The sequence below is a fragment of the Rhinichthys klamathensis genome, unplaced genomic scaffold, assembly GCF_029890125.1.
Source record: "Rhinichthys klamathensis goyatoka isolate OS25496 unplaced genomic scaffold, OSU_Roscu_1.1 h1tg000184l_1, whole genome shotgun sequence".
Lineage (NCBI taxonomy): Eukaryota > Metazoa > Chordata > Actinopteri > Cypriniformes > Leuciscidae > Rhinichthys > Rhinichthys klamathensis.
In genome coordinates, this window is record NW_026606712.1 from 2,775,099 (window position 1) to 2,802,785 (window position 27,687).

General features: G+C 37.7%; 2 protein-coding genes across 2 annotated transcripts; both read left to right on the forward strand.

Moving 5' to 3' along the window:
* The first annotated feature begins 4,739 nt into the window (after window positions 1–4,739).
* On the forward strand, window positions 4,740–7,924 carry si:dkey-43p13.5 (paired mesoderm homeobox protein 2). The gene is made up of 3 exons (XM_056261704.1): window positions 4,740–5,083; window positions 6,397–6,554; window positions 7,422–7,924. Exons 1-3 carry the CDS (start codon window positions 4,858–4,860, stop codon window positions 7,824–7,826), a joined length of 789 nt encoding a protein of 262 aa, XP_056117679.1. The 5' UTR covers window positions 4,740–4,857; the 3' UTR covers window positions 7,827–7,924.
* Window positions 7,925–11,965: 4,041 nt separating this feature from the next.
* micall2a (mical-like 2a) lies at window positions 11,966–24,326 on the forward strand. The gene is made up of 18 exons (XM_056261683.1): window positions 11,966–12,343; window positions 13,206–13,254; window positions 14,903–15,044; window positions 16,571–16,899; window positions 17,054–17,184; window positions 17,379–17,882; window positions 18,970–19,178; window positions 19,511–19,589; window positions 19,999–20,171; window positions 20,264–20,359; window positions 20,435–20,521; window positions 20,904–20,965; window positions 21,055–21,178; window positions 22,044–22,146; window positions 22,321–22,394; window positions 23,310–23,424; window positions 23,541–23,587; window positions 23,695–24,326. Exons 1-18 carry the CDS (start codon window positions 12,201–12,203, stop codon window positions 23,778–23,780), a joined length of 2,553 nt encoding a protein of 850 aa, XP_056117658.1. The 5' UTR covers window positions 11,966–12,200; the 3' UTR covers window positions 23,781–24,326.
* The last annotated feature ends 3,361 nt before the right edge of the window (window positions 24,327–27,687 follow it).

Below are 27,687 nucleotides of genomic sequence, written 5' to 3' on the forward strand. Positions count from 1 at the left end.
ATTATTATCAATGCTGAAAACCGTTGGAAATGGCAATGAATTGTGTAACTGCAATAGTGTTTCTTGTGAGTTTTAAGAATGTTTTTTTAATTATTTGAAATAGAAATCTTCTTACTCCAAACTTTTGAATGGTATATTACTAAAGAAAAAAAATCCACATATTGTCCAAAGTAAACTCTCGGTCCTGAAGCAAAACTAGTTGAGAAACGTTTATATTCACTTCATTTTTTTGGATAGGATGCGAATAAAAAAATATGGTTATGGCATTTTCTTTAGCGAGTTACCTTTCTCTTTGAATTGTTAACAAGAAGTTCAATCCTGCCACATATTAATGCAGGAATCATTTCCAGTTGCTGTAGAAGCAATTAACCCCTCTAAATTATAAACCGCATCAGAAATATATCAATCAAGAGAATTTATGCCACATTAAGAAACACTTGAAATGGGAAGCGGTGTCTTGAATTAAGCCTATCAAATAGTATTTTCTGTTTATTGTTTGATGATGTTGGACGACCCATTCAGGAAGTCTATTTCCCATCTAATATTTCAGTGATTTGCTTTAATTAGGATTCCGTATTAAAACCACTGACTTTCGGGACTTCGCCCTCAATGGAATATTCACGCTCTTGTCTTGATTCCTCTGTCTGATTTAAAGAAAACTCAATCTCCTCGTATGTCTTCAGTAAAGCCCAGAAGCACTTTGAGCCATTGTTGATGCTGTGAGTTGTTGTTAAGCCCCTGTGTATTCAAATGACGGCACAGAGTCTCGGGACAAGTGTGAGTCGAAAAAAGATCAATACAGGCCTGCAAGATCTACTGCCATTGTTGCCCTAATGCCTCCTTCAATTAACTTGGAATGGCTCTGAAATCTCTTTGACTCCTTTTTTTTGGTTTCACATACAATTTGATTTAGGCCTAGTGGTTACAAGTGCTGGCAACTTGAAAGTTGTGGGTTCAACGGCAGCAAGGAGTGATTTCTAAGCTTTCACCATTGCGCCCCTTAGGAATGTAACCACAGGATGCCTCACGCTTCAGATAAAAGTGGCATTTCTATGTCTCCAGATGTATTTGAACCCGGCCAGATTGTTGGTGGAAAAGGATATGCAAGCATTTTCTAATAATTACCATTCTGAAAGAATGAGAAAAGCAGGTAGGTATTGGACTTCGATCCCTCGCTGTTTTGACAGCTGCATGAAGAGTTTTTGTCCTTCAGTGCTGCTGTGGCCTTAAAGTCAGTGACTCACTCAACCAAGATCGGCCCAGCTGTGTACCGTGGATGTCTGGATCTGATCAAAGTTAGCGCAGGATTAGCGGTTGACGCCGATGCTGGTGACAGCTCTTGAATCTCTCTGCAGTTTGATCTGATTAGCGGATAGAGGGTGGATAAAGATGATTGTGAGGTGAAATGTTCCTGGGAATTAATTCACACACCTGTGTTTTGTTCTCCGAGAGATCCTGACAACTCTTCGCACATCCATCAGCAACAGGGATGCAGATGTTCGGAGTGTGATGCTGTCTGCTTTCAGTACAAATGTCTGAAACAGGAAGAATTTATGTTATTCTAAGTTATCAGTGATCCACTAGCCTCTTTTTAAACGTTATTGTGTTGTGACAAGTCGTTTCTGTGCAAGTTCACCCACATATGACACTTCTGTCATCATTTATTCACGTCGTGTTGTTCTGAATCCATGACTTCTACACTGTAAAAGAGAAAAATATGATCAATAAGTTATGACAACATGTTTTTACATTGCTTAAAGCGATACTCCACTTTTTTTGGAAATAGGCTCATTTTACAACTCCCCCAGAGTTAAATTGTTGAGTTTTACCGTTTTTGAATCCAATCAGCCAATCTCCGGTTCTGGCGGTACCACTTTTAGCATAGCTTAGCATACATCATTGAAGTGGACAAGACTATTAGCATTTCAAAAAAAAGAGTTTCGATATTTTTCCTATTTAAAACTTGACTCTTCTGTAGTTACATCATGCCCTAACACCGACGGAAAATGTAAAGTTGCGATTTTCTAGGCTGATATGGCTAGGAACTATACTCTCATTCCTGCGTAATAATCAAGAAACTTTACTGCCGTACCATGAGTGCAGCAGGCGTAATGATATGACGCAGCGCCTGAAAATAGTTCCGTTGTGTTGACGGAAGGTAGCCTATTTTCAGGCGCTGCGTCATATCATTACGCCTGCTGCACTCATGGTACAGCAGTAAAGTTTCTTGATTATTACGCAGGAATGAGAGTATAGTTCCTAGCCATATCAGCCTAGAAAATCGCAACTTTACATTTTCCGTTGGTCTTAGTGCACGATGTAACTACAGAAGAGTCAAGTTTTAAATAGGAAAAATATCGAAACTCTTTGGTCATTTTTTTTTTTAGAAATGCTAATGGTCTTGTCCACTTCAATGATGTATGCTAAGCTATGCTAAAAGTGGTACCGCCAGAACCGGAGATCGGCTGAATAGATTCAAAAACGGTAAAACTCAACAGTTTAACTCTGGGGGAGTTGTAAAATGAGCCTATTTCCAAAAAAAGTGGAGTATCCCTTTAAACTCATCAAAATAAGTTAAGCAATTTACAACCTTTTTTATAAGTTATACAAGATTCAACATATTTTTTAAGTCATTTTAATGTAATTTAAGTTAAAATTACTTAAACATCCAAGTTGATTGTACTTAAAAATTAAGGCAGCGACTTTTTTTTTAACAGTGTATAGGACACTGTTACAATTTTAAAATAATGTATTGATTATTATGGCGATCTGGTCTGCCTGGAGTTTTTAAGATTCAAAAAAGACTGCAGGAAATTATCATAAAGTCCGTTTGACTTGTGCACCGTATTTTGAGTCTTCTGACGTGATTGCTATGTGTTATAAACAGATCACGTTTTTAGTTGTTATACACCGATGATTTTTATTTCCAGTGAACTGCTTACTAATACAACCTGATCATTGTCTTGACTTACATACTTTTGCCGCGATTCAGAATCTGGAAGAATCGACACTAGTTTGAAGATTTTGGGCAGGCGGAGTGTATGATAGGCACAGACTCAGATTTTTTATGATTCAGACTAAAGCAATATGGCTCATGTTTCTGCGTGAGCTTGTCGTGTTCTGAACGACTGTGTGATCATTGGTCTTTTATTGAATGATGGCCAGTTTTTCTTTCTGAAACCATTTACAAAGTTGCCAATTAGTGTATTAAAATCTGTTCCGATTTTAAGTTATGTAGTCCAGCATTTAAGAATCATTAATGCTAGTTTTGCAAATTGAATCACCGATTAATGCTCTGAGCTGATTCATTCATGACATCACTACTTTTCTCATGAACTCTTGAGTCATAAACCACTTTCATGATACTTTTTAAAAAAAAAAAATCAGTTTTGGATCTTGACACTCTCAATTCTCATCAAGTTTCATTCTACAGAAAAGAGGATATTCTTCAGAAATTCACCTTTTGTGTTTATGGCATTCAGTCAATACATGAGGGTGAGTAAATGTTGACAGAATCAATTTTGGGTGAACTATTCATTTAACAATTCTCTATTATCTACATGAAAAGTGTATAATTCTTTGACGTGCTGTAGTGAATAGTGTGGCATTCCTCTCTAAGTACAATTTGGTCTTAGTTGGGAAAGTGATCTGTTTTCAAAGACCGGAGATCCATGACCCAAAACCATTATTAGTGAACTCTGTCCTTAGCTCAGGACTGAACAATACACCTTGTTTAGACAGGTGATCTTATTCCTAATGTGAAGAAGGCTTTGAGTGAGATAACAGGCTTAGACGTCTTTAGAAACAAAGGCGATGGATTTTAATCTGACAGCAGAATTCCCAGTTGATGCCACACATTCTCCATTTCATAGGGAAAAACGCTTTCGCCAAAGACGAGCATGTTGATTATAAAAACTCATCAAAGCCTTTCCTGAAGGATTTTTTTCATTTAGTCATGTTGTATCGCAAATGAATGTCATACAAACACCCAAATGCTGCAAATGGACTTGTAAATGGATGTCAATTATGTGGGCCAATTAGTGTGATGTGTTTACTGTGTAAACAGAGGCTGTTTATTTGCCCTCTCTGCAGATTTCAACCAAAGCTCTGTTTGTATTGGGTTTTCTTACTGAACGTTTCTCAGCTGTGAACCTTTTGATTCTCCCTTAATGATTTAATATCCATCTGTTAAATCTAAACCTCGTACACGACTACAGCAAAGCTAGAGCGACAAACAGGTCTCGCTGGCGGTTGTACGTGTCTTTGAAAGTGTTTGCAGCTCAGGAATGGTGCTTTCCCCCCATTTTCTCACCACACTCCAATTCCAAATGTCTGCTTTGTCATATTAATAAGCGAACTAAGAAGCTGAAGAGTGCCCAAACTTGTCTATGGAATACTTCAGAATGACAGGTCTTTCCATATACTCCTCCCCGAATGGAACTGGGGGTTATTACTCATTTACTCCTTCAGCCAAGGTGTGGATTTGGAGGCATTAGGTGTCACTGTGGATGTCTCCTTAAGAGTGATGCTGAAGAAACCTCTTAAATCAAGCATGGAATCAATGGTGCCCTATGATTGGGTGCTTTCCTTCAAACCCGGCCCTGTTTTACTAGAATTAGTAGTCATAGGTGAGTCATGTGACTCAGGGAGAGGGTGGGACTCGCACCTGAATCAGCTGAGAAAAGTAGTCTTGACTCTGGAGCAGTTGGAAGTTCTCTTCCAACTGGATCTCTAGTTTGTTCTTCTGTAACCCTCCAACGCCTATAAAGACGACTGTTCATCACATACATAGCCTACATTAGACCGTCTATTTCTGGAATTCTCTCTGGACCAAAAGGACCTTGCTGAACCTGGGCCATGTTTGGCACTGGGCATTTGGTGTCTCCTCTGTCGTCTGCAGTCTTCCACTCTTCGGCTGCACACTTCTTCCCAGCGTTCCCCAGTAGGCTGAGTTCTCCGCAGATCCTCATCCCCGGGCCTCTGCTCAGCTACGAGCTCCTGCGCAGTTACCTGCAGCCTGAGCCCTGCAAACAGGCTCTGCTATTGGCCGCTCAGTCTGCAGGACACCATGCTGAGAACATCGGTGAGCTCAATGCAATTGGTCATTTATGTTGTAACATCTAATGACATCTTATATTTTATGTGAAGTTTTCATTTGAGTGTGTATATATATATATATTTAGGGCTGTCAAATGATTAATCACGATTAATCACATCCAAAATAAAAGTTTTTTTTACATAATATATGTGGGTGCACTGTGTATAATTATTTTATATATATAAATACACACACATGCTTGTATATATTTAAGAAATATTTTCATGTATATACTGTATATAGATTTATATATAATTTATATTATATATAAATATAAATATTTTATATATAAATAATATTTTTTTCTTAAATATACATGCATATGTGTGTATTTATATATATATATACAAAATAATTATACACAGTGCACCCACATATATTATATAAAAAAAACTTGTATTTTGGATGTGATTAATCGTGATTAATCATTTGACAGCCCTAATATATTTGTGTATGTATATATGTATGTATATATGCATGTATGTATGTATGTGTATATATATATATTATATATACATACTATACTAATCCACATACATATATATACATACATATACACATATACATATACACATACACAAATATATATATATATATATATATTTATTAGTGTACAATCTTCCTGTCATTATCACAAAATAAACCCTGTTACAAGGAGGGTTTACATTATTCCTCTTGCCACAAGATTAATAGATATGCACATGAAATATTTATTTTGCATTGAAATCACTTTATTATGTGCGACGAAAGAGGCCACAGTGATATGAGAGACATTTAGGAAATTGATTGCCTACAACAGCAATCCATTATACAGTTTAATACATATTTGACCACAGAACCATAACTGACTGATCAGAATCAAGTATTCCAGAGAGGTGTGTAATAAAATTATATAAATAATTTATGTGTAGTAAAATATGTAAATAAAACCTTTGAGATAAGATTGCTCCCTAATATAATGTGATGTATGGGGGGAAGCTTGATAGAAAAAGGTATATCTTTGGGTGTTGTATATTTATTTAGGTGATTTGCTCTTAATAATACATATGTGTAGCTTTTATTAAGAGAGGCCATTTGTGAATCAAATTCTCTCATAATTGTCCATCCTCATTTTACAGTATTTAATAGGATTCAAAATGTTTACAAAGGATTGGCTAACAGCTCGTAACTAACAATCAATTATCCGGCTCTGCTGAAGAGGGCTTAATGAACGCTGCGCTAATTATCCAATCTAGAGCCATTAGTTCCTTGTCAGCCTCTGGCAATTGTCTAATTGGTGGCTTCGATGTGGCTTCCAGATGAACCCCGGCCAGTGAAGCAGCGGCGAGCTCGGGCCAACTACAGCAGCTGGCAGCTGGAGGAGCTGGAGAAGGCCTTCGAGAGCACTCACTATCCAGACGTCTTCATGAGAGAAGCCCTGGCCCTCAGACTGGACCTGATTGAGGCCAGAGTGCAGGTCGCTTTTGCAATGCTCTCTTTGACTGTTGTGATGCAGATGTGATTATATGAATATTATAGCTAAACATTTTTCTGAACCACTGCTGAGATGACATTTTTAAGTGTCATTTCTTTATCGTTTTGTTTTAATTCCACAGAATTATAAGCATGCATTGTTCTTCTTTAACGTGCTTAGTTTTCCTCCTCGACATTTTCAGTGAGATGCAATGACATAACATAAACATGATTTATATATGTATTACACCATTTTTAATATATATATTAAAAATAGTTTAAAAAATATATATAAAAATGACTCAAAGTAAATTATATATATATATAATAATTTTCTTATTTTATCTACGTGTAAAATAAGAAAAATCTACTTGAGGGACAAAACTTGAAGTCTTTTTTTTAAATTTTCACAATGAGTTTTGTTTTGACTAATTTTCTTGAGTCATTTTTATATATGTTTTATATATATATAGCTATATATATATATATATGTTTTTTTATTATATATTTTTTTTAATGACTTAACTTTACATGACTTAAATCTACTTGAGAGACAAAACTGAAGAAAAAAAGGTATATATATATTTTTTTAATTGTGTTTTGGTTTTCCTAATGATTTTTTTATATGAGTCATGAGTCAGTTTGATCTATTTTCTACTAAATATTCTTAAAATACGAAAAAAAAACTTTAATTGTTTTATTTCAGTTTTTTACTGGAAAACTATAGGCAATATTAATATTGTGAATATTTGCTTAATTTAATATAGCTCATATAATCTAAAAAGAAAAAAAAGCACAATAAAAATGTCAATATCTTCTTTTTTTTTGTTGCTTTATTTAAATATATGTATTTTATCTATTCTTCCTCCAGGTGTGGTTCCAAAACCGCAGGGCTAAAATGCGCAGACAAATGAAGCTTCAAAGCCAGGCAGGGGAACAGTGCGGCCAGCACGACAGTGACGACAGACAGACCGAGTCGTCCAGCAGGAACACAGCTCCTGAACTCCACAGCAGCAACAGCCCATGCTGGGACAGGAAACAGGACAGAGGAAGCCCCACTTGGCCCAAACCCTCCTCATCAGTTATTCACAGCCCCGTGAGGGATCAGGACGGGTCAGAGGTGTCCAGTGCGGAGGACTTCCGCTGTTGTAGCATTGCCAAACTGAGGGCGAAGGCCAGGGACTATGAAGCAGAGATCCACAGCACTGTGGTCAAGGCCAGCAGAGAGAGGCAGATGAAGACACAGGTACCTGCCACAGTCCTGGACAGAGACTGAAGCAGATGTGGCCATCGTCCATTACCTCACGATGATCACACAGGACACATTAGGAATCCCAGTCAATTCATTATTTATTATAATGCACAATTACACACGCAATGAGGTTAACCAATGTGACTGAGAAAAGCAAATAGAAATGTAATCTCTATATTGTTTTGCTTCTCAGATTGTCAGGATCAGTGTTGGGGGGGGGGGAGGGGCAACGCGAGTTATGTAATCAGATTACTTTTTCAAGTAACGAGTAAAGTAGCGCATTTTAAATTTACAACAACAACATATCTGAGTTACTTTTTCCAAATAATTACCCCAAGTTACTTTAAATTCAAATGTATACTGACAGCTCTCCTGTCCCCATGTTGAGAGAATTTGTGTGTAAGTGCAGAGACGTTGTGTGCGCTGTATGATCATTATTATTCTAGTTCTAGAAGGAGCTGTTTACACGACACCGTTTTCAACTAAAAATGTACAACTTCTTATGCGTTTTGGTCGTTTGTTTTCACGACAACGGCGTTTTGGGTGGATGAAAACGCAAACTTTTGAAAATGGGTTTCAAAGTGCAAGTTTTTGAAAATGGTCTCCGTATAAACAACAAAAACGCGAATCTCTGAAGACGATGTCGTCATGCACATGCGCATTACATGTTCAGTCTATTGTGTTTCATCGCCATCTAATGGCCTGGAAGCAAAATACAGGTTTTTTAGTTGTTTTCGCGGATCCGTGTGAATCGGGATCGTTTTGGCAATGGTGTCGTCTGTAGCCTACGTGGAAAAAAAGGAAAAACTTTTCCATTCTAAGCATATCATTGTTGTGTAAATGTACCCTAAATGTGAACATGCATTTACTCATCTCACGTGAACAAAAACAGATTTAGTATACTTCAAAATATAGCCCTACTTTATGTATTTAATCTCACTTTATTAATCAATGTCTTTGCTGTTGACCTTCAATGATCCAGTTCATCCATACTAATATGCAAAAATGACTTTAGATAAACATCTCTGTTTCTATTTTAGTTTTTATTTCTATTTTAGTTTTTATTTCTATTTCAGTTTTTATTTCTGAAGTAAGAGTGTTAAACTTTCTTCTCCTGCATCTTATTCTTCTTTAATCCATAATGGCAGCAGAAAGGTTTGTTTTAACTGCGCCCTCTACTGTATAGGTATGAATTTGTGTTTCCTTCAGCCTGAGGCTTATTCATTTTACTTTTGGTGTGAAAGAACCTTTACATTTGCAATTTAAAAATAATTGGTATTAAAAAACAAACAACCAAGCCCAGCCCAGGAGAGAAAAAGTAACGCAAAAGTAATGTAACACATTACTTTCCATAATAACATAACTCAATTAGTTTTTTTTTTTTTAGAAAGTAACGCACAATTATAACACATTACTTTCAAAAGTAACTTTCCCCAACACTGGTCACAATGTCATGTATTATCTGTGAAGCCAATAATAACTCATCATAATACTTTTTGGTCAGTAGTTTTGCTAGTATTTTGTAAAAAGTGCAAATACAATGTCTATACACGTTTTGTTTTACATACAGACAAATGTGAGGTTGTTATATTCATTTTAGGTTGTTTTTTATTTCATATTTTTATTTGTAGTATTTTGAATGCTCTTTAATTGTTATGATTAGCAACAATTCATATACAGCCTTTAAATCTTTTTATGATGAGCCTTTGTTGCATTTTGTTTGCATCGCTTTATGCCTACATTTACAAAGGTAACCATGTTTTCTCCAATGTCGTTGGAGCGACAGCTAGTGAACAAGAGAAACTATAAGAGGAAACTCTTGGTGATCTCATCGATGGCCATCTCTGCCGTCAGCTATCCTGTTACCCTGTGAGGAAACACAGGATGTCTGCAAGCTGCCACAAGCCCTCCATAAACACAATGGGGATGACTGAAAAATGCCTGCCTTTTCTAACAAATGCTTTTTAAAGATCGGAACACACTTTTTTATGTATGAAGCAACAAAATATGCCATGGCACTCACATGGTTAAGCATAAAAGGCCTTTAATAAATTGGGTTTAACCATTAAAACTTTAACTTAACCATTAAAAAAATTAATCTACGCATTTCGGCCTGAGGGCATACACTGATTTATGTACTTTTCCCACCCACAATATATGTTGATTATTCTTATTTAATTATTGCATGCTTTTGGAAATCACTTTTATTTCATGCTTGGCATTTACATGCTTTTTAAGAAAATCTGCTATAATCCTGGGCAGTGTTTGATCAGAGCTTTGACCCTTGAGAACAATATAACTTCTGAACTGCAGGTCCCATGGTGGTATATTTGAAAATGTGGACACAGCACCTGTTCCATGTCGAATGAATTTAAAGGTCCTCAATAAGGGAATTTCCTGTGGGATCAGCAGAATCGCAGTCAGCTTCATGCAGTGTTTGTGCAGCCAAAGCCCTTGTTGAAGAGCCAGGAAATGCATTTGTCTTTAGGTCATTGGTTCTCTGAGCCAGTGTGGAGTAAGAGTGCCCTCCTCTGGGCAACAAGGTCCTCTTGAGTTTAAGAGCATATTGTCTTGAGATTAAGCAGGTCTGTTTAACCAGAACAGTCATTACTCTCTTACACCAATACAGTACGTCTATGCATGCATATGGGAGAGGATTTAAAATGTAACTAGCTCAGATTGTCACAGCTTCATCATACTCCAGTTTCTGTCGTTCTGAAGTTCTGTGTCAAGCTATAAATAATCCCATTGATTCTGTGCCCATCCACAACTTGAGATGCTCACCAGTCAAACTTAAAACCATCAGAGGAGGTGGATCATCTGAAATTACACTGAAAACAATCTCTTTCTCCCTGCCTCAGGACAGCTGAATGGTGTTGGTATTTCTGTCCACACAAGGATTATAACATCCTGGACATCAATATGAAAGAATTATAAATTGTAGATTATGTTTATGAAATGAGGTTTAGACCATTTTTAAGCAAATATATCTGTTTTAGTATATTTTAAAGGCAAACAAGCTCTCTTCGTCAGAGGGGGCTGAACGTTAAAGGGTTTTTGGTTTGTTTTTCAGGGTTTATATGCCTATGCAAATGAGATTGACAGTCTGACCTTGTTTAGAAGCCATTATAAACATTCCTATTCATGCTCCAAAAAATCTGAACTGATTTATGCTGATGGTTGTACACATCTTCTGCAGCACCCTGTGGTTTCATCCTAAACACATTCCACGTTGTTTACACTGCCTGTATTATAAAAAATATGGGTCATTCTTGTTATTAAGTAGTCTACTTCTGTAAATGAAACTGTGCTTTGTTGCAATTTAAGGAAATATTTTTATAAAGCATAGACTAGGCTTTCATATATATATATATATATATATATATATATATATATATATATATATATATATTATAGCCTATATATATATAGTCTGGTCGAGCTGAAGCACTGAAACTATTAATTATGACTTAATTATTTACACGGAATTATCAGGAAATGCAAAGGCTATAACATGGATTAAATTTAAAGCAGGTTGCAGATGTATGGCAATTAATTTAAAGAGTTTTAAGGCATTTCTTTTTTTCCAAAATCATTTATAAAAGCCACAAAACTTTAAAAAGCTACATTTAAACCTACCTAATTATAATCAAAATATTGTTTCATAAAATGTTTACCTTTTTGTTCCGCATAGAAACACCAAGCTTAACAAACTTTGTAAGTCAAAATAATAGTATATATTAATCATTTTGGTTTGAAACATTTACATTTAATTGTTTTTTTTTTACATATATAAATTGCCAGTTTTTCATGTTAGAAGTTAGCGAAATGATTTTTTTTATGACAAGAACAATTTCTGACCTTACAATTTTTATTTTAATACTTTGTCCAGTATAAACTGAACTGTAAAAAGTTGAAATGACTTAAACAGAAGTGTTTTTCATTTGATTACTGTAAGAGCATATCGTTTCTGGAATGGCATTTCATACCTTAATTTCATCACATAAAGACCATGCGTGTAGTTGTCATATTAAACAGATACATCAACGACCCAAAAAAAAAAAAAAAAAAAAATTCGAGAAAAAGGACAAATAAAGCAATTAGCGTTTAAGTATTGATGACTAGAAGCTCCTCCCCCTTGATTTCCTCTGTCTACTATTCCACAGGTGCCGCGCGCGCTCGCTGCTCTGCTGTCGTGAACAGCTCTGAGGAAACGCCGCTTTCTATTCACATAGCTTCAACTCTTTTTATTCTCTTTCACTGTGACTTCCCGCACTGTCTCCGCAGTCATTTTCTCCCATGCTTCGTCATTTCGTCGAACAAACGACGTCTTTCGTTTTCTGTCATTTAAAAAACACAATCTCCCGTGTGTTTTGGCAGTAAGGGCTTCTGGAGAGGATGGCGGCTATCAAGGCGCTCCACCAGTGGTGTAAGAATCAGTGCGATGGATATAGAGATGTGACCATCAACAACATGAGCACATCTTTCAAAGATGGACTGGCCTTCTGTGCTTTAATCCACAAGTTCAGACCGGACCTCATGTAAGAGACGTTTATTTATAAACGGTCGTTGATTAGGATGCAGAACTTGTTAACTAACTATGAGAGTAAAGTATACCAATATACCAAGAGTTTTAAAAGGAGTGTGGGATGTTTAAACTTTTTAGTGTGGTCTATAGCTACTATATGCAAAAAGTATTTGGACGTTTACATTTGAATCTATGTCTGGTCACTATTAAGACAAAGTATTTGGACACTTTCTGGAATATTCAGATCTGTGAACATGAGGAGAACTGACTTCATGCATCCATTTGAGTGGCAGACGAAAATGGCAAAGAAAAGTTAGTACACTCTAGCATCGTTTCTTTACAGGGTAAAATTAAGTGTTGATTATTAATTTTTCAGTGTGTAGCTGAATTGTCCAACTTTCAGAGGCCACTTTATCCTGCAATGGAATTATCATAGCAGATTAATAGTTGACATGCTGTGATCTTAAAATATTTTAAAAAGCGTTAAATGATTGTATAATTATTTTTGTAGCTTTATATCGTTAGACATATTTTAATGTAGTATGTGTATTTATAACATTTAGAAGAGAACTATTTAAAATGAAGTGAAGGCAACTAATTAAAAAAAAAATGGTGAAAACTGACTATTTAGGGGATCTGAGATACACTTTCTTTTGTACATTCAAATTACATACATTTGTCTTTTTCTGCATCCATTCGGTGTTATTTTTGCCATAGCCTCATTTGACCTATTGTAACACTATTGTTTAATTTACAGTTTGATGCATTTACACCCTGAAACCACCTTTCAGGATGCTTTAACTTATTTTAGCATCAACGTTGTAACACTTCTCAAAGTGTCTATCTGTTGAGTCATGTCCTTGTTTTTCTTTCAGAAACTTTGAGTCTCTCTCCAAAGACAATGTGTATTACAACAACCACTTGGTAAGTGATTCTGTTTGGCCTTAATCTTAGGAAACCATGACAGACATGCCTGATGCAGTGTGACTCATTGCTTGCATGTTTTACTGCCAATTTTAGCCATATCCTGTACAGATGTGTGTCTGCTACTGTCCTGTGGTAATGCGCACACACTATTGAACCTTCTTTGAAAGATTGTTTTGGAAACGTGATGGCTGGATGTTTGTTTGTGACCCAGCCTTGTGTAGTTTGCAACATCCATGGATCGTTTCTTCTCCTGAATAAGAGCGCTTGAGACCCTTTTCCCACTGCTTGTGAAATGCATGTGATCTAATTTTGCAGCAATCTCAAAAGAGACTAGTTGCTCAGTAAAAGAGTCTATTGATCGGTCGAGTCTTGCAGCAATATCTTTTGGCAGGATAAAGATATCTTTCAGTTCTGCAGAAAGTATCTTTTAGCGAAACTGTCTAAAGTTTCAGACTTGTCCTGTGGGAACTTGGGACAGAGGGAAGAAATCTATATTTTTTTATTATCCTAAGACCTAAGCCATCAAAATTGACTTAACAGGACTTGGTCTTCTTTTTCCCCATTGACTGAGTACTACACCCTCTTGATTGATTCAAAGATGTATTAATTCAACACTTTAAGCATTTTAACTATCACTGGCAACTTGTAATCTTCAATCTAATTCAAGAACAGTAGATATCCAATTAAAATGAGAGAATATGGTATATTGAAATTGTATTTACCCAGAAACTGGCTTCTGTTAATGTATGTCTTATATGGACAATTTAATTTGTGTTTGAGTGTAGGGACACTGTCCGACCAGGACCGATGACCTAATTATTTTTCTTCCCTATCAGGAAGTGCTCATGAGAATGAGGTGGCGAGACGTGCCACAACTGGGACTTTGTCACAATGATGAGCTCTTTCTCTGGTTGCTTCCTCAGGGACTGTAAATTATAGGCCACACACTCGGAGATCTGTTACAAACCCTCACCACTTCTATAGGAAGCACTCCGCTGTAGTTTTGAACCCGAGCCGCGTGGAGTCTGTCCAGTTAATGCATTATAAAGAAGGGTGACAGTCATCTACAGGGCACCTGATCCTCTCCGTCAAGATTAACTTACCTCTGTTCATATCAGCCTCTCAGTGCTGTTATACAAAAGATAAACAGGATGTTGCAGCTGCATCATGGAGGATGTGCCGCCCCTCCTCAGCTATCCTGTAAAATGATTGTGTTCAGGTCAGACCTAAACAATGCCATCGTATCGCCTCTTCTGTCCCCGTTCCCAGGCCGCGGCGTGCACAGGAAATGTGCTATTCATTATGCACTCCCCGCTCGGGCCATCTTGATGTGGTGCCAGATTGTGCTGCTTACTGGCCTATTCTATTTTTGACGACTCCTTTTTTTTTTGTGTGCCTTGTCTGCGTTTACAACTAATTGGCCAAGTTCATTTCCCCTAGAAAACCGTTGCCACAGCGTGATATTGGCGGCCTGAAACAATCATATGAGGCCATGTTGAATGAGGATGTTCAGTGGTTGTTATAAACAAAAGGGAGTTGTGTGTGTCTTTTTGTAGTTGTGGTTGTCTAATTGCTGTTTTCTTCTGTATGGATGATGTGGTGTTGTGAACTTAATGGCTGATTTCTGTCGCGTGATGTGCTCCAGGCGTTCCGTGTGGCTGAAGACCATCTGGGAATCCCAGCTCTTCTGGATGCAGAGGACATGGTGGCATTGCCCGTCCCAGACAGACTCAGCATCCTCACATATGTCTCGCAGTACTATAATTACTTCCACGGCCGCTCACCAAGTAAGACTGAGTTTTTCACCATTTTTATTAACTGTGTAAATGTCTTAGCTTGACTCATAACTTTATCCCACAATGCAATATTCTCATCTACTGGCAAGTTGGATCCAGTTTTCCTCTCAGGCTTGGTCTGTTAATCTGAGAATACTTATGAAAGCACATCCATTTCTCAATGTTTTGTCCTTTCCACAGTGAGACAGCTGTTTGAAAATTGAGCTTTTTGAAGACTTGAGGGTACGTTTACATGACAACGGTTTCAACTAAAAACTGAAAACTTACTGTATGTGTTTTTTTGGCCGTTCGTTATACGACAACGGTGTTTTGGGGTCTGAAAACAAACTTTTGGAAATGGGATTCAAGGTGCAAGTTTTTGAAAACGATATTGTTAACGTTTCTGTGTAAACTACAAAAACGTGAATTTGTAACAGTAGTGACAACATGCACTTGCGTATTACATGTTCAGTCTATAGGTGTGTACAGTGTTTCTTTTACAAAGTGACATCGCCAACTACTGACATGAATAATACAGCGTTTAGTCGTTTTCGCGGATCCTTGTGAAAGGAGATCGTTTTGACAATGTGGGTGTCTTTACACATGAAAAACGCAAAAGGATGCTTCTCTGTTTTTACTACATCGTCGTTGTGTGAACGTCCTCTAAGTGGATAAATTAAAAAAAAACACTGGGTCTCATTCTCCAAAAAATTGCGTAATAAAAATGTATTCTAAATTTACGAAAAATAAGAACTGAAACCACACGTGTGCAAAAAACCCCCACTTACTCTACAGCTTTATAATGCTATTAAGAAGTTATATTTCATCCTAACACACCTATAATTATATTGAAGTATGTTGCATTAATTGTATTATATAATTAAAATTACTACATTTAATTTCATCTTAGATTTTCTTACTTTTTAACTATGGAATGCATTTGTGTATTCGCTTCAGCTGAGAGGTTTCTCTGAATAAAGCAGATATATGCGTATGTACAGCTGGCTAATGAGAGGTCTGTTATTTGGCACTGTATAAGCAGTTTATTCTGAGAACTGGTTAGAATGGCACACTTGGCATTGCTCGTGGGTCGGGCGAGAGAGCGCCTGCAGACAGCGGTAAATTTGACGAGATTGGCGAAAGGCTGAAAGGAAAGCGCTTGCGGAAAGCGAAATTTGTGTGTGTGTTTTAGCATGTTTAGTGACACGTCTTGTACGTATAGATGTGAGCTTCTATTACTATTATCCATGCATAGTAAGATTTGTTTTCTGATGTTTTAGTATGAATGAGAAACTTTTTTTTTGGAAAGCACCTGCACGCCAATGTGGAGCGTTTTGAAAAGAGAATTTACCTGGATTAATGCAGACATAGCTTTAGTGTGGTCCGCTGTATACGGCACATTTTGACTCTATTCTATGCATACAAAAAGTTTGCATTGTATGCACAGTATACTGCAAAAATAATGGTAGTGCACGATTAGAAAAATGCAGTGTATTCATATTTCTAAGACTTTCTTCTCAATGGTCTCTTATTTTCAGTCGGGGGAGTTGGAGGTATCAAGCGGCATGCTGAGGACTCAAAGGAGGTGCCATCAGAGAAGAAGAATCTGCCTGTGGTTGCCAAAAACCACAATCTCAAAACAAATACAGAGAACCGTCCTCCTCATACCGAAATGCCAAAAAGTATCAGAGACAACCATCCTCCATCTCTTAGCATCCAGAAAAGTGCTCCAGAGAAGCACGTTCTAGCTGCTCCAGCTCGGCAGACTGGCACAGACTGGAAGAAATCTCCAGGGGCGAAATGTGTGCAGGCGCCCGTCGCACCACTCAGAGCGAGATCTCCACAACCACACAGAGCTGCTGAGAAGGTGTCAATTTGGCTTTCCCTTGATTATTCAACATAACAAAAAAAATGACTGGTCTTCAGACATAGTTATAAAAAGATGAGTTTTAATGATTCAGTCATGATTTGGAAAATTGATTTTTAGTTCGGAATGTTTTCATTCATCTGATCTTTTGTAGAAAACTGTTTTGGCGGAGAGCTCAAATAAAACCGGCACATTGAACAGTGAATGTGCAGTATGTGGAAATCACGTGCATTTGGTCCAGAGGCACCTGGTAGATGGGAAACTTTACCACCGGAGCTGCTTTAAGTGAGTTTTCATTGGTGGTGCTTGGGAAGCATGGCTATTATTGCTCATAAATATTGATAAGTATGGCAATTTGGCATGTACTGTAACTCATCCTGCACGGTTTAGTTATTTTATTGCAATGTACACTTCTAATTTAACACAAGTGGTAAAGTGCTGTAACTTTTTATTATTATTGATTTCTCTCTCTTAAACAGGTGTAGTGTATGCTATGGCACGCTGAAATCTGGGGCATATAAACTGGGAGCGGACACTGGCTCACTGGTCTGCACTATTCACCAACATGCCCAAAATGGCTTCAAGCCTGTGGTTAAGAGCAGTGGCTTTACGCTCGCTGATTTGGGACCCAAATCTGACCGTGGAGATCAGCCATCTTCACAGCGCTACACCTCTGTGTTATCTACACCCGTCAAGGCTGTGCCCAGACCAGTGGAGCTCAGTCTCGCTCCACAGTCATGGACGGCCTCTGCTCAGAGGACTCAGGCAGCCAGGCAGAAGTTCTTTCAGTCCTGTGGCCCAGCAGCAGAGCACCGGCCCACCGCAAAACAGCAGTCAGGCCCCTCAGAGTCCATCACCAATCAGAACGCCAGTCTGAAGGAGGAGAAAGACCGAACCAGTGCCCTGACAAACGGAAAACAACTACTTGAAGGAAACCGAAATAACAACAATGCGCTTAATAGTGACCCAGGAGCACACCGGCAGTGAGTGACTGACTCATTGCTGTCATAGTTTAAAGTATTATTGATAAGTGATCTACAATTTCTCAGGTGAAAAATTATCTATTTGGTTTTTCAAACCAGAAATGTACCCCTACATGATTTTTAAAGTCTGGGTTGTTTGTCACTGTTCATAAATCCTGGGTATTTTGGTTTCAGGATTTCTCGAACCCTGTGTTAATGTTCTTATTTGCATATTTACAAGGTTAATAACAGTGATTTAATAACATTGATTTGGCAAGTACAACACTGCATTTTTCAAAAAAGGTTCTAGACACCTTTAAAAATTACAAGTGTTAATATTTAACCTGGCCTTAAAGACAGACTGTAAAAGGCTTTAATCAATGGTTGGTGAGAAATGAGATCATGTTTTAAGTAGGCAAATAATTGCCATTCAGTTCACCGCCATTCAAATGTTTGGGATCTATACCTTATACCTTTTCTTTTTTTTTTGAAGTGTCTTTTATGCTCGCCAACGCTATTTAATCAAAAATAGTTAAAATTGTAATATTGTTAAATCACAATTTAAAGTAACTTTTCTATTTTAATATTTAAGATATTTATTCCTGTGGCAAAGCTGAATTTTCAGCATCATTACTCCAGTCTTCAGTGTCACATGATCCTTCAGAAATCATTCTAATATGATGATTTGCTGCTCAAGAAACATTTATTATCAATGTGTTGTGCTGCTTAATTTTTTTGTGGAAACTGTGTTAAGTTTAACACTAGTTTAATAACTTAATTTATTTTGTAATCAACTCAAAAGTGGCAGAATATCTATCATCTATTTATCTATCGTACAAAAGTTAATTTATTTCAGTAATTCAACTTAAAAGGTGAAATTAATATATTATATAGACTCAATACATGCAAAGTGAGATATTTCAAGCCTTTATTTGTTATAATTTTGATGATTATTGCTTACAGCTATGAAAACCTTTGGGGGTTTTCATAAGCTATTAGCCATCATCATCAAACATACTGAACCCAAACTTTTGAACGGTAGTGTCAGTATAGCTGGTTCATCTATTGTACGTATGATCATGGTGTGAATGCTGAATGTCTCTCACAGGATAAAAATCAGATGCTCTTCTGCTGAGGTGTCCAGCTGGAGGCAGGAGTTACACGGGCGAGATGCAACAGGAAGGAGCTTGCATCAGGCCACTCCATCCAGCCTTGCTATCAGCAGTAGCAGCATGAACAGCAAAGAATCCTTCTACCTCAGTGCCATCAGCAAGGAGCGCAGCAGACCTCCATCCCTGCTGCTTTCTACTGCCAAAGGTGGTGTTCGCTCACAGATGACCTTTGCTTATATGGATTGTGGTCTTTTTTTTAAATGGTTTCTAAAGGTCACATGGGAAATATTTCCATAAACATACGCAATAAGTACGAGATGAGAACATGGGCAGGAAAACGGTTAAATTAAGCCATGGGCTAGCATCCATTGTTTTTTTTTGTTTTTTTCTCCATGTAGTCAGGAAGATTGAATCGTAAGACTGATTTCTGCCCTGCAGTATTTTAATCCTTTCTGTTTGACGGCACGGCTTCAAATGGCATAATTTGATATTGAGACTCGTGCTTTTTGTTTGCCATAATTTTTCCCTCTGCTTCAGCCAAAGATATTCAGAGCTGCGACGCCCCAACCGACTGGAGATCAAAGCCAAAGGCAGCTCCAAATGGACCAAGACTAAAGTAAGTTCGATCAGCCTAGTTCTCCCTAATGCTTTCTAATCCACACGAGGGGAAGCAGGCAAAGTCACTCGGGTGTGAGCTGCAATGACACTTCAGAGCTAGAGTACTGACAGCGGGGCCTTTCATGTATCCATTCTCTAGCCGGCGGATGCCTACTGCCTCCCCCATAGTGTTCGACTGCCTCCGAGTGCATCCGCTCGCTCTATCCCCAATCCTCAGCAGTCCCAAGGAGTGCTGCGCCTAAACCAGCCCCCTCTGAAACACTAGACTCTTACTTTGAGTTCCTCTGATCATTCTTTTAGTTTTGTTTGCGTCTACTGTATCTAAGGTGAGCGTCGGCTTATGCTGGTTTGAAATGATGATTTTGAGTCTTAGTCCTGTTGTAGTGAAGTTATTTTACTTTTTGTAGATCTCATGGTAATGCCAAGGATGTCCCGTTGACTTGTGGAAAAAACAAAAGTGAACATTGTTTGAAGGTCCAAGATACTTCAAGAGCTCCAGCCTCCTCTATATCAAACAACTCTCATTGCTCCAACAATGTTGCCCTGAAAACTGAAAGGGAACAGCAGCAAGGGACCTGGGGTAAGCCAGTCACATCACCTTAAACGGCAAACCTCAAATACTAGATGTACATTGAACACTGCATGAAGTTTACCACTTTATTTCCCTCTCAGTCCAAAATGGAGCATGTACACCACCAGGTTCTTCTGCCCCTATCCAGCCATTCAGTCCTGTTGTCTCATGTTTGGGAGAGACTTGTCGTGGGCAGGGTAAGTCCAGGCCAGATCAGCTGCAGCATGGTATGATTTGCGTTTATGATGATCTTACTTTTCTTCTGACCACAGGTTTGAAACCCGACTGTGTCTTGCCCTCTCAGTCCTGTCACGAAGCTTCATCTCCAAAACAAACTCGCTGCAGGTCTGCGATGTCCAGTAAGCATTTTCTAAACTTATGGTAACAATTATTTTAATTTTTAAACCCTAACGGAATGGTTCACATGGTGCAATTCATTGCTTTTTATCTTATTATAGTTAGTGAATCACCATCTATACCACTTGTATAGAAAACAGAAGCATGGGCTAAGCTCTGTTTGTTGAATAAAAAAAAAAAAAAAAAATTTTTTTTTTTTTTACGTTTTGCAGTAATTTATCCATATTTCATGTCCATGTTTTGCGGAGTCCCTAAAAGGGACATGGTGATGGAAAAAAGTTTTGAGAAATATTTTTTCCACCACCATGTCTCTGGCCTCTCTAATGTTTAGCCTTCAACTTTTCATACCCCCCAAAAAGTTTTCTTCTTTTTAAATAATTTTAGGTTACGACAATGGAAATATTTCATCCAAAAATGGCTTGCTGCTTGAAACGAGGTCACCTTCTGTAAGTTTTTGCAAATGTTGTATACTGTCCTTTGCCAAATGATCAAATATCTCATCACCATGGTTTAATCATATTGTGTGTCTTTTCAGATAAAGCCTTGCCACATCACACCAGATCAGATCTCAAAAGAGCTGCAGGACATTGAGAACAATCTGAATGATTTGGAGAATGAAGGTGTGGAGTTGGAGATGAGACTTCGCGTTTATGAAGAAGGTATTAGATTAGTAGTTCATGTATTGGTTGTGTTCCTCATTTCTCTAAGTTGAAGTAACATTTGAAGATCCCTTTCAAGGTTGTTTAGGACAAAATAAGCTGTTTGGGATATCAGATGTTCCTTTTGGTGCTATTCAAGATTGTGTTTTACACGGCATGTTGCTGCACCTTGTGTGTGTGTGTGGGTGGTTCATTGAGTTCTGTGAGACGCGCACTCATTCCAAACCTGTTAGCTGAGCCCGTCCACCTGGGAGCCGGAATTTCGATGTAGCCTTTAGGGGAAGGCTGTGGCCAATAAAAGGCTCTCGATTCCAGCAGCCAGGGCCAAATGAGGCGAGGCGCAGAGGAAGCTCCCTCTCCTCCTGTGGGATGCTGGGATGAAAATGGAGAAGAGGCGGTGGGCTCCAATGAGAGGCTGCTAGCTGTGTGGGGCAAGGGCACTTGATTGGCTCTTTTCAAGGTCACCATGGCACAGTAATATCATCTCCAGTCACCTGTCCTGCTGCTAGCAGCCGGTGGGATTTCATAGAACCTGACTGCCTCTCGCTCCCACCAAGGCCAAAACCACCACTTGATGAAATTAAGTTTGTGTGTGCGTGTATGATTGTACTTGTATGTTTTTTTTTGTACCACCTCAAGGCAATGTCAATGGAAAACATGCTTTTTAGACCGTATTACAGTGCTCTATTAGGAGACAAATAGAATTCAATCAAAGCTCAAATAGAAGTTGAAAGTGAGTTTTTGGAGATGCTCGTCTCCAGAGCGCTTTAAATTGTGGCCTCAGGTGGGGTGTCTCTTATGTGGTTGGATGTGAACAGTGCATTTAGGACCCTGGTGTCCTTGGTAACTTTGGACTGTTTTACAGAGGGTCATGGGGACCTTCTGATGGATCCCTTGATGGTGGACTGGTTTAACCTGATTCGGAAAAAACAAAGCTACATCCGCAGGGAGTCAGAGTTGATGTACATGTAAGTGATCCCTTATACTGTATTCACCAATTGTAATTTCGTCTAGCTGTCTAATTTCTGGATGAAAACATTTCCAAAATTCTTAATATTGACTAATAAACAATTAGGGAGAAAAGCGGCTAGTGTGTCCGCTTGCTGTCAAATTTGGTTCTTACAGATATCAATCTCTTTCAGAGCAAGAACACAGGATCTGGAGGAGCAGCAGCCAGGAGTAGAAGGAGAGCTCAGGAGATTAATTAATAAACCAGGTAAAAATGAAGCCAGGTTAACTAGTGCAATGTACTGTAAATATCACTCGTCATGCTGGATTAATGTCAAACTGGAAATTTTTCATTTTGAACAAAAAAAAAAAAAAGGTGTGCAAACCGATTTTTTTAAAGTTCTCCCAAATTCATATTAGGGTAAATCAACTCTCCTGCAAGTACACTGTAAAAAAAATCTTGATCACTGTAAAAAAAAAAGTTGTGATAAATCATGAAAATAATTTCTTACAGTGAACATTAAGACCTTAAGTACTGTGAACTTATTTCATTGGAATCCATTTAAAATAATATTTTTTAATATAAAACTATATGGAAAATTGTATGACCCTCGTCTCAATCAGTGCAAACGGACTTGCATTGCACTCAAGGAATCCATTATTTACAATATGGTAAAATAAATAATAATGTTTTTTATAAAAAAAAAGGAAGAAAAAAAGGTTTTATTTTGGTTGCTATGGTAAGTCTGCATTTAGAAATGAGCACAAATTATAAATAAATCTTATTTATAGATCTCAATTAATTGTGATTTTAACAGTATTTGAAAAGTGATACAAAGTGAAATCAACGTGTCAACTATTCTATAAAAAAGGATAAAAGTAATAGCAGCAGTACTAGTTTAGTATGCTTGGTTGGTCTCATTTTGCATGTTTTACAAGACTGTGGAAAAGCCATTACGTGCGTGTTCCGGTATTCCCTACATTCTGGGGACATTTTTTTTTTTTGGTCCCCGTGAAAAAAGGTTTATAAATCATACTAAATGTTTTTTGAAAATCTAAAATGCTGAAAGCTTTCTGTGATGGGTAGGGTTAGTGTAAGGGGAAATAATATATAGTACGTACAGCATAAAAATCATTGAATGGTCCCCATAAAACATGGAAACCCAATTTGTTTGTGTGTTAGAACATCTCAAGACTCTGGATGAGAAGAGGAGGGAAACAGAGCTGTTGAACAGACTGATGAAGATCGTGAATGACAGGAACGCTATTGTTGAGGGGCTGGAGGAGGACAGGTTACGGTAAGTCCTGAAGAAACCACACTGCTTATGAAATGCTATACTTTCTGAGTGCTACTGCTAAAGTTGCACATTTGTAAATGCAATTTTGCCAAGTAAATGTAATGTCACATTTCAAGGGAGGAGGAGGAAGATCAACAGTTGAACGAAATGATGCAAAGACTAGGTGAGAACTTTTGCTCTCGTTGTTTTGATCTTGTCAAATCTACTCTGAGCTCGAATCGGCGGAGAACATTTAGATGAAAACGTTCTTTGTTTCTGTCTTGGGTGCAGGTCTTCAGAAGTTTAAAAACAAACGCAAGTCGTCCTTCTCCAAGTTATTTAGACGGAGAAGTAAAAAAGCTTCAATGGGAGAGTGAACTTCAGATCTACTGGAGTGCAGTGATCCAGATCCTGTACAGTGATCCAAGTCCAGATTTCACCTAAGAAGGTTTGGGACTAAGAATCACAACTCTCTCAGGCGGCTCAGTGAGGTAGTTTGAGTTCTTGGAGCAAAATTTTTCTTTAAAAACACTTTATTTTTTAAAATTATTATTCTGGTTATGTTCTGATAGTTTTCACTTATTTGATTTAGCTAATACTTGTTCTAATTATTTGCTTTAAGTGTTAAACATTGTTGGTCCTACAGTATTTGCTTATTTTTGCCTTCGTTTTTAAATGCGTGGGCTAGTTTGAATATTTGTTCAAAATGTACAATTCTTTTCTTTTTTTTCTTTTTCTTTTTTTCTTCTTCCACCCCCACTTGTTCAGACATAAATGGTAACTTATATTAGCAGATAAACAGATGTCCAAGATTGGCTGAAGCATGCTTCTTGACTGTGATCCAGGAATCTTTGGAGCATCTTAATTTAACTCTAACCTCCAAAAAAAAAAAAAAGTTGAACTGTGCCGCCTGCTAAATCTAGTGTCTTCAAGATGCAGTGCGTGCAGTGACCTGAAGGGGGCACTATGAGCTTGCATGCATTTCTATCATAGTTTTCCAGTTCATTTTATATTCCTGAGAATGCAAAATTCTGGAGAGGCGCGGATTATTGGTCTATTAAACCTAGCTCAATTAAAACTGTTCCTCATCTAACTAAAATATAGTCCGTCCAAAGATGTCTTTATGGTGTTTAAACCAAACTGTTTTGAAAAAACCCACTGACGAAATGTTTTAAGAAGTTTTTAAAGTTCTGTTGAGAGATGTTTTACAAATGGATGTGCTTATTTATTGTATATTTGACTTTTAAAATGAGTTATCCAATAAATCTTAATGAAGTTTCTTAGTGTATTGTACCAGCAACTGTTTTCATGCTCACAATCTCTGAATTTCAGATGTCCGCACGTGAATTGTGAGGCCTAAAAACGTTAAATGGAAAACCCCATCCATGCAGAAATGGTCAGAAGTGCACAATAACCAAAACGCCCGGTTTATCCCACACTTCCAGTCGGTTCCCTTCTCCGAAAATTAAAATGACACCACGCTCGCTGCAGCAACCATAATTGTTGTTCCTATCATTGCTCGTGCTGTAAAACGGCCGTTTATACAGCCATCATTTAATATGGGTTTTAGTAAAATGCATTAAGATAATTTACTCACATTTAATATCATGCCACTGCTTACAGGCCATCCATCCCCAATTTAAGATGCATGAAATTGTGATCATGAACTTGGAACACCATCTCTCTCTCTAGCTGAGAGGAGCCGAGGAGGATATTGGTGCAGAACGCCACGCGTGATGCGGGTGACAGTCGAGACTGAATACGTGTGATATTAGAGTTAATTAAAGCTTTGCGCCCCATCTCCTGCAAATGCTCGCACTCCTGCAATTAAGAATCAAAGGCGAGGGCTTAGTGTCAGGGGGGTGTCTAATACATGGTTTTAACAGGAATGGGACCTGATTTGCCAAGCTCCTAGCGACAAGCATTAACAACAGCCTCAAATTAGGCGGACATTAATATTCATAAGTAAAACAATTCGTCCTGTGAATGGCTGATGAAATGAAATTCTCCGAGGTGAATGCTCGCGTCCACGCCGCCCGTGTCCATCAAAAGATGCCATTACTGATCAAGTGCTTAATGTATATGAGCCGCCTGATGAAATTGAAGGGATAAAGGATGCCGGGGGTTTGACTTGTTTGTCACCAGCCTGGTATTTCAAAAATCGGTCCGCCAGCTCAAATGCACCATCGCTAACCTCAAGCATGCGCACACGCGTCTCTCTTTCGGCACATAACTGAATGACATTTACATATTTGCTTGATCAAGGCCAGCTAAACTGAGGTCACTAACACAAAATGGATTTGAAAATGGAGTGTACTTAAGCGTTTTTTTGTGTTTTCGCTGGAAAGTGCGCTAATGCGATGCACATGTCACATGGGCTGCGTGCGTCGCAAGCTTTCAGTCGAATGCGACGCGGTTTAATTGTTTAATTAAAAGCATACATTACACTTATCTGACGTACAGTTTATTCTAAAGGTCAAACTCTGTTTGTCCAGCGGTGGCCGCTGAGCTGTTTGTTCTCTTCCTGTAGGTGTGTGTGCGCGCGCGTGTTGCAGATATGGTGCTAGCGCTTCTGCCACTAGTCTGTAATTATGATCCTCAAGGTAATTTTATCAGCCTCATTAGCTCTGATGAGTAAACGAGAAGCGTGCTTCTAATTTATTAGCCATCCAGACTGGAGCCCTGGCTCTCATCAGACGGATCATAATGTTTGTATAGGGGAGCTGATATATTCCGTGTATCATCCGGCTGCAGGAAAGATTCAGAATTAGTAACCGCATCCTAAACGCTGGATAGCTTAGTTTGATTTAGAGCAGTGGTTCTCAACGTTTTTCACTCCAAGGCCCCCCATTGGCAAAGACAATATTTGGAGGCCACTCAAAATATTTCTTGTACTTCTCCTATAGGTCATTTATTTTGTTTGGCAATATATTAAAATAATTATTAATTCCAAAAGTTTTAAACTCCATGCTCTTCAGGGTATACACTTTACTGCCAATGGTTTTTCTGGTCATTTGTTATTTTTACAGGTTTTTATTTTAAACTCCCAAATAAAAAAAATTCTTCTCAAATTAAAATATTTTTGAGCTTGACATAACTAGATAAATTGTTAACACTTAAAGGGTTAGTTTACCCCAAAATGGAAATTCTGTCATTAATTACTCACCCTCATGTCGTTTCAAAACCCATAAGACTTTCGTTCATCTTCGGAACACAAATTAATATCTTTTTTGATGAAATCTGAGCGATTTCTGTCCCTCCTTTGACTGCTACACAACTACTGCTTTGATGCTTCATAAAGAGATCATAAAACGAATCCATATGAATCTCAGATTTCATCAGAAATATCTTAATTTTGTGTTCTAAAGATGAACGAAAGTCTTACGGGTTTGGAACGACATGAGGGTGAGTAAATAATGAAAGAATAATGAATTTCATTTTCGATTGAAATATCTCTTTAACAATAAGGTTACATTAGTTAACATTGACATGAACAATAAAAAACAATAATTTAAAATCAAGTTGATTCTGTTAATATTTAATATTGAACTAAAACTAACCTGATCTAAAATTGGACGTTTGTACTTTCGTTAACTAACATGTGCAAAGATTAATGCTGGAATACATTTATTGCTCATTGTTAATGCATTAACTAATGTGAACTAATTGGACCTTATTATAAAGTGTTAACGAAAAATGTATATTCATTGTAAAAAATAAAATAAAATAAAAAAACTTCCATGACTTTTCCAGGTCTAGAAATCAGAGTTTTAAAAATCCTCTCATATCCTGGGGCCTATATATTTTGTGCCAACTCTGGGCTTTTAGCACCGTGGTAACTTAACCTGCCCCGGAGCAGATTGTCTGGCTTTTAGCGATTATTTTCATTATTTTACGATTTATGTAATTATTATACCCCCTACGCAATTTTAGTTTGACAATTATTAAACATTTAGTTAAAATTAATATATTTATATACACACACACACACACACACACACACACACACACACACACACACACACACACACACACACACACACACACACACACAGTTATGTTATATAAATAAGATTTGGAATCAAATATATATTAGATTATACTGATATAGCAAGATATTTTCTTCTTGCTGTGCAAATGCATTTATGTACTTCATATTCTTCAATCTCTTAAAGAAATGAATCTTGCTGAATCTCTCACGACAAGTGAATTGCAGTTTTGCTAAGTTTCAAGGTAAGCGATTGGCTGTTTCGCTACTGATGTCACGCTTTCATGTGCACGCGC

Bases quoted from the DNA above. Each gene is read 5' to 3' on its own strand.
- si:dkey-43p13.5 (XM_056261704.1), top strand. From the start codon at position 4,858: ATGTTTGGCACTGGGCATTTGGTGTCTCCTCTGTCGTCTGCAGTCTTC. The intron at 5,084-6,396 runs GTGAGCTCAATG...TGTGGCTTCCAG, and splicing joins ACACCATGCTGAGAACATCG to ATGAACCCCGGCCAGTGAAG. The intron at 6,555-7,421 runs GTCGCTTTTGCA...TTCTTCCTCCAG, and splicing joins TGATTGAGGCCAGAGTGCAG to GTGTGGTTCCAAAACCGCAG.
- micall2a (XM_056261683.1), top strand. From the start codon at position 12,201: ATGGCGGCTATCAAGGCGCTCCACCAGTGGTGTAAGAATCAGTGCGAT. The intron at 12,344-13,205 runs GTAAGAGACGTT...TTTTTCTTTCAG, and splicing joins AAGTTCAGACCGGACCTCAT to AAACTTTGAGTCTCTCTCCA. The intron at 15,045-16,570 runs GTAAGACTGAGT...TCTTATTTTCAG, and splicing joins CTTCCACGGCCGCTCACCAA to TCGGGGGAGTTGGAGGTATC.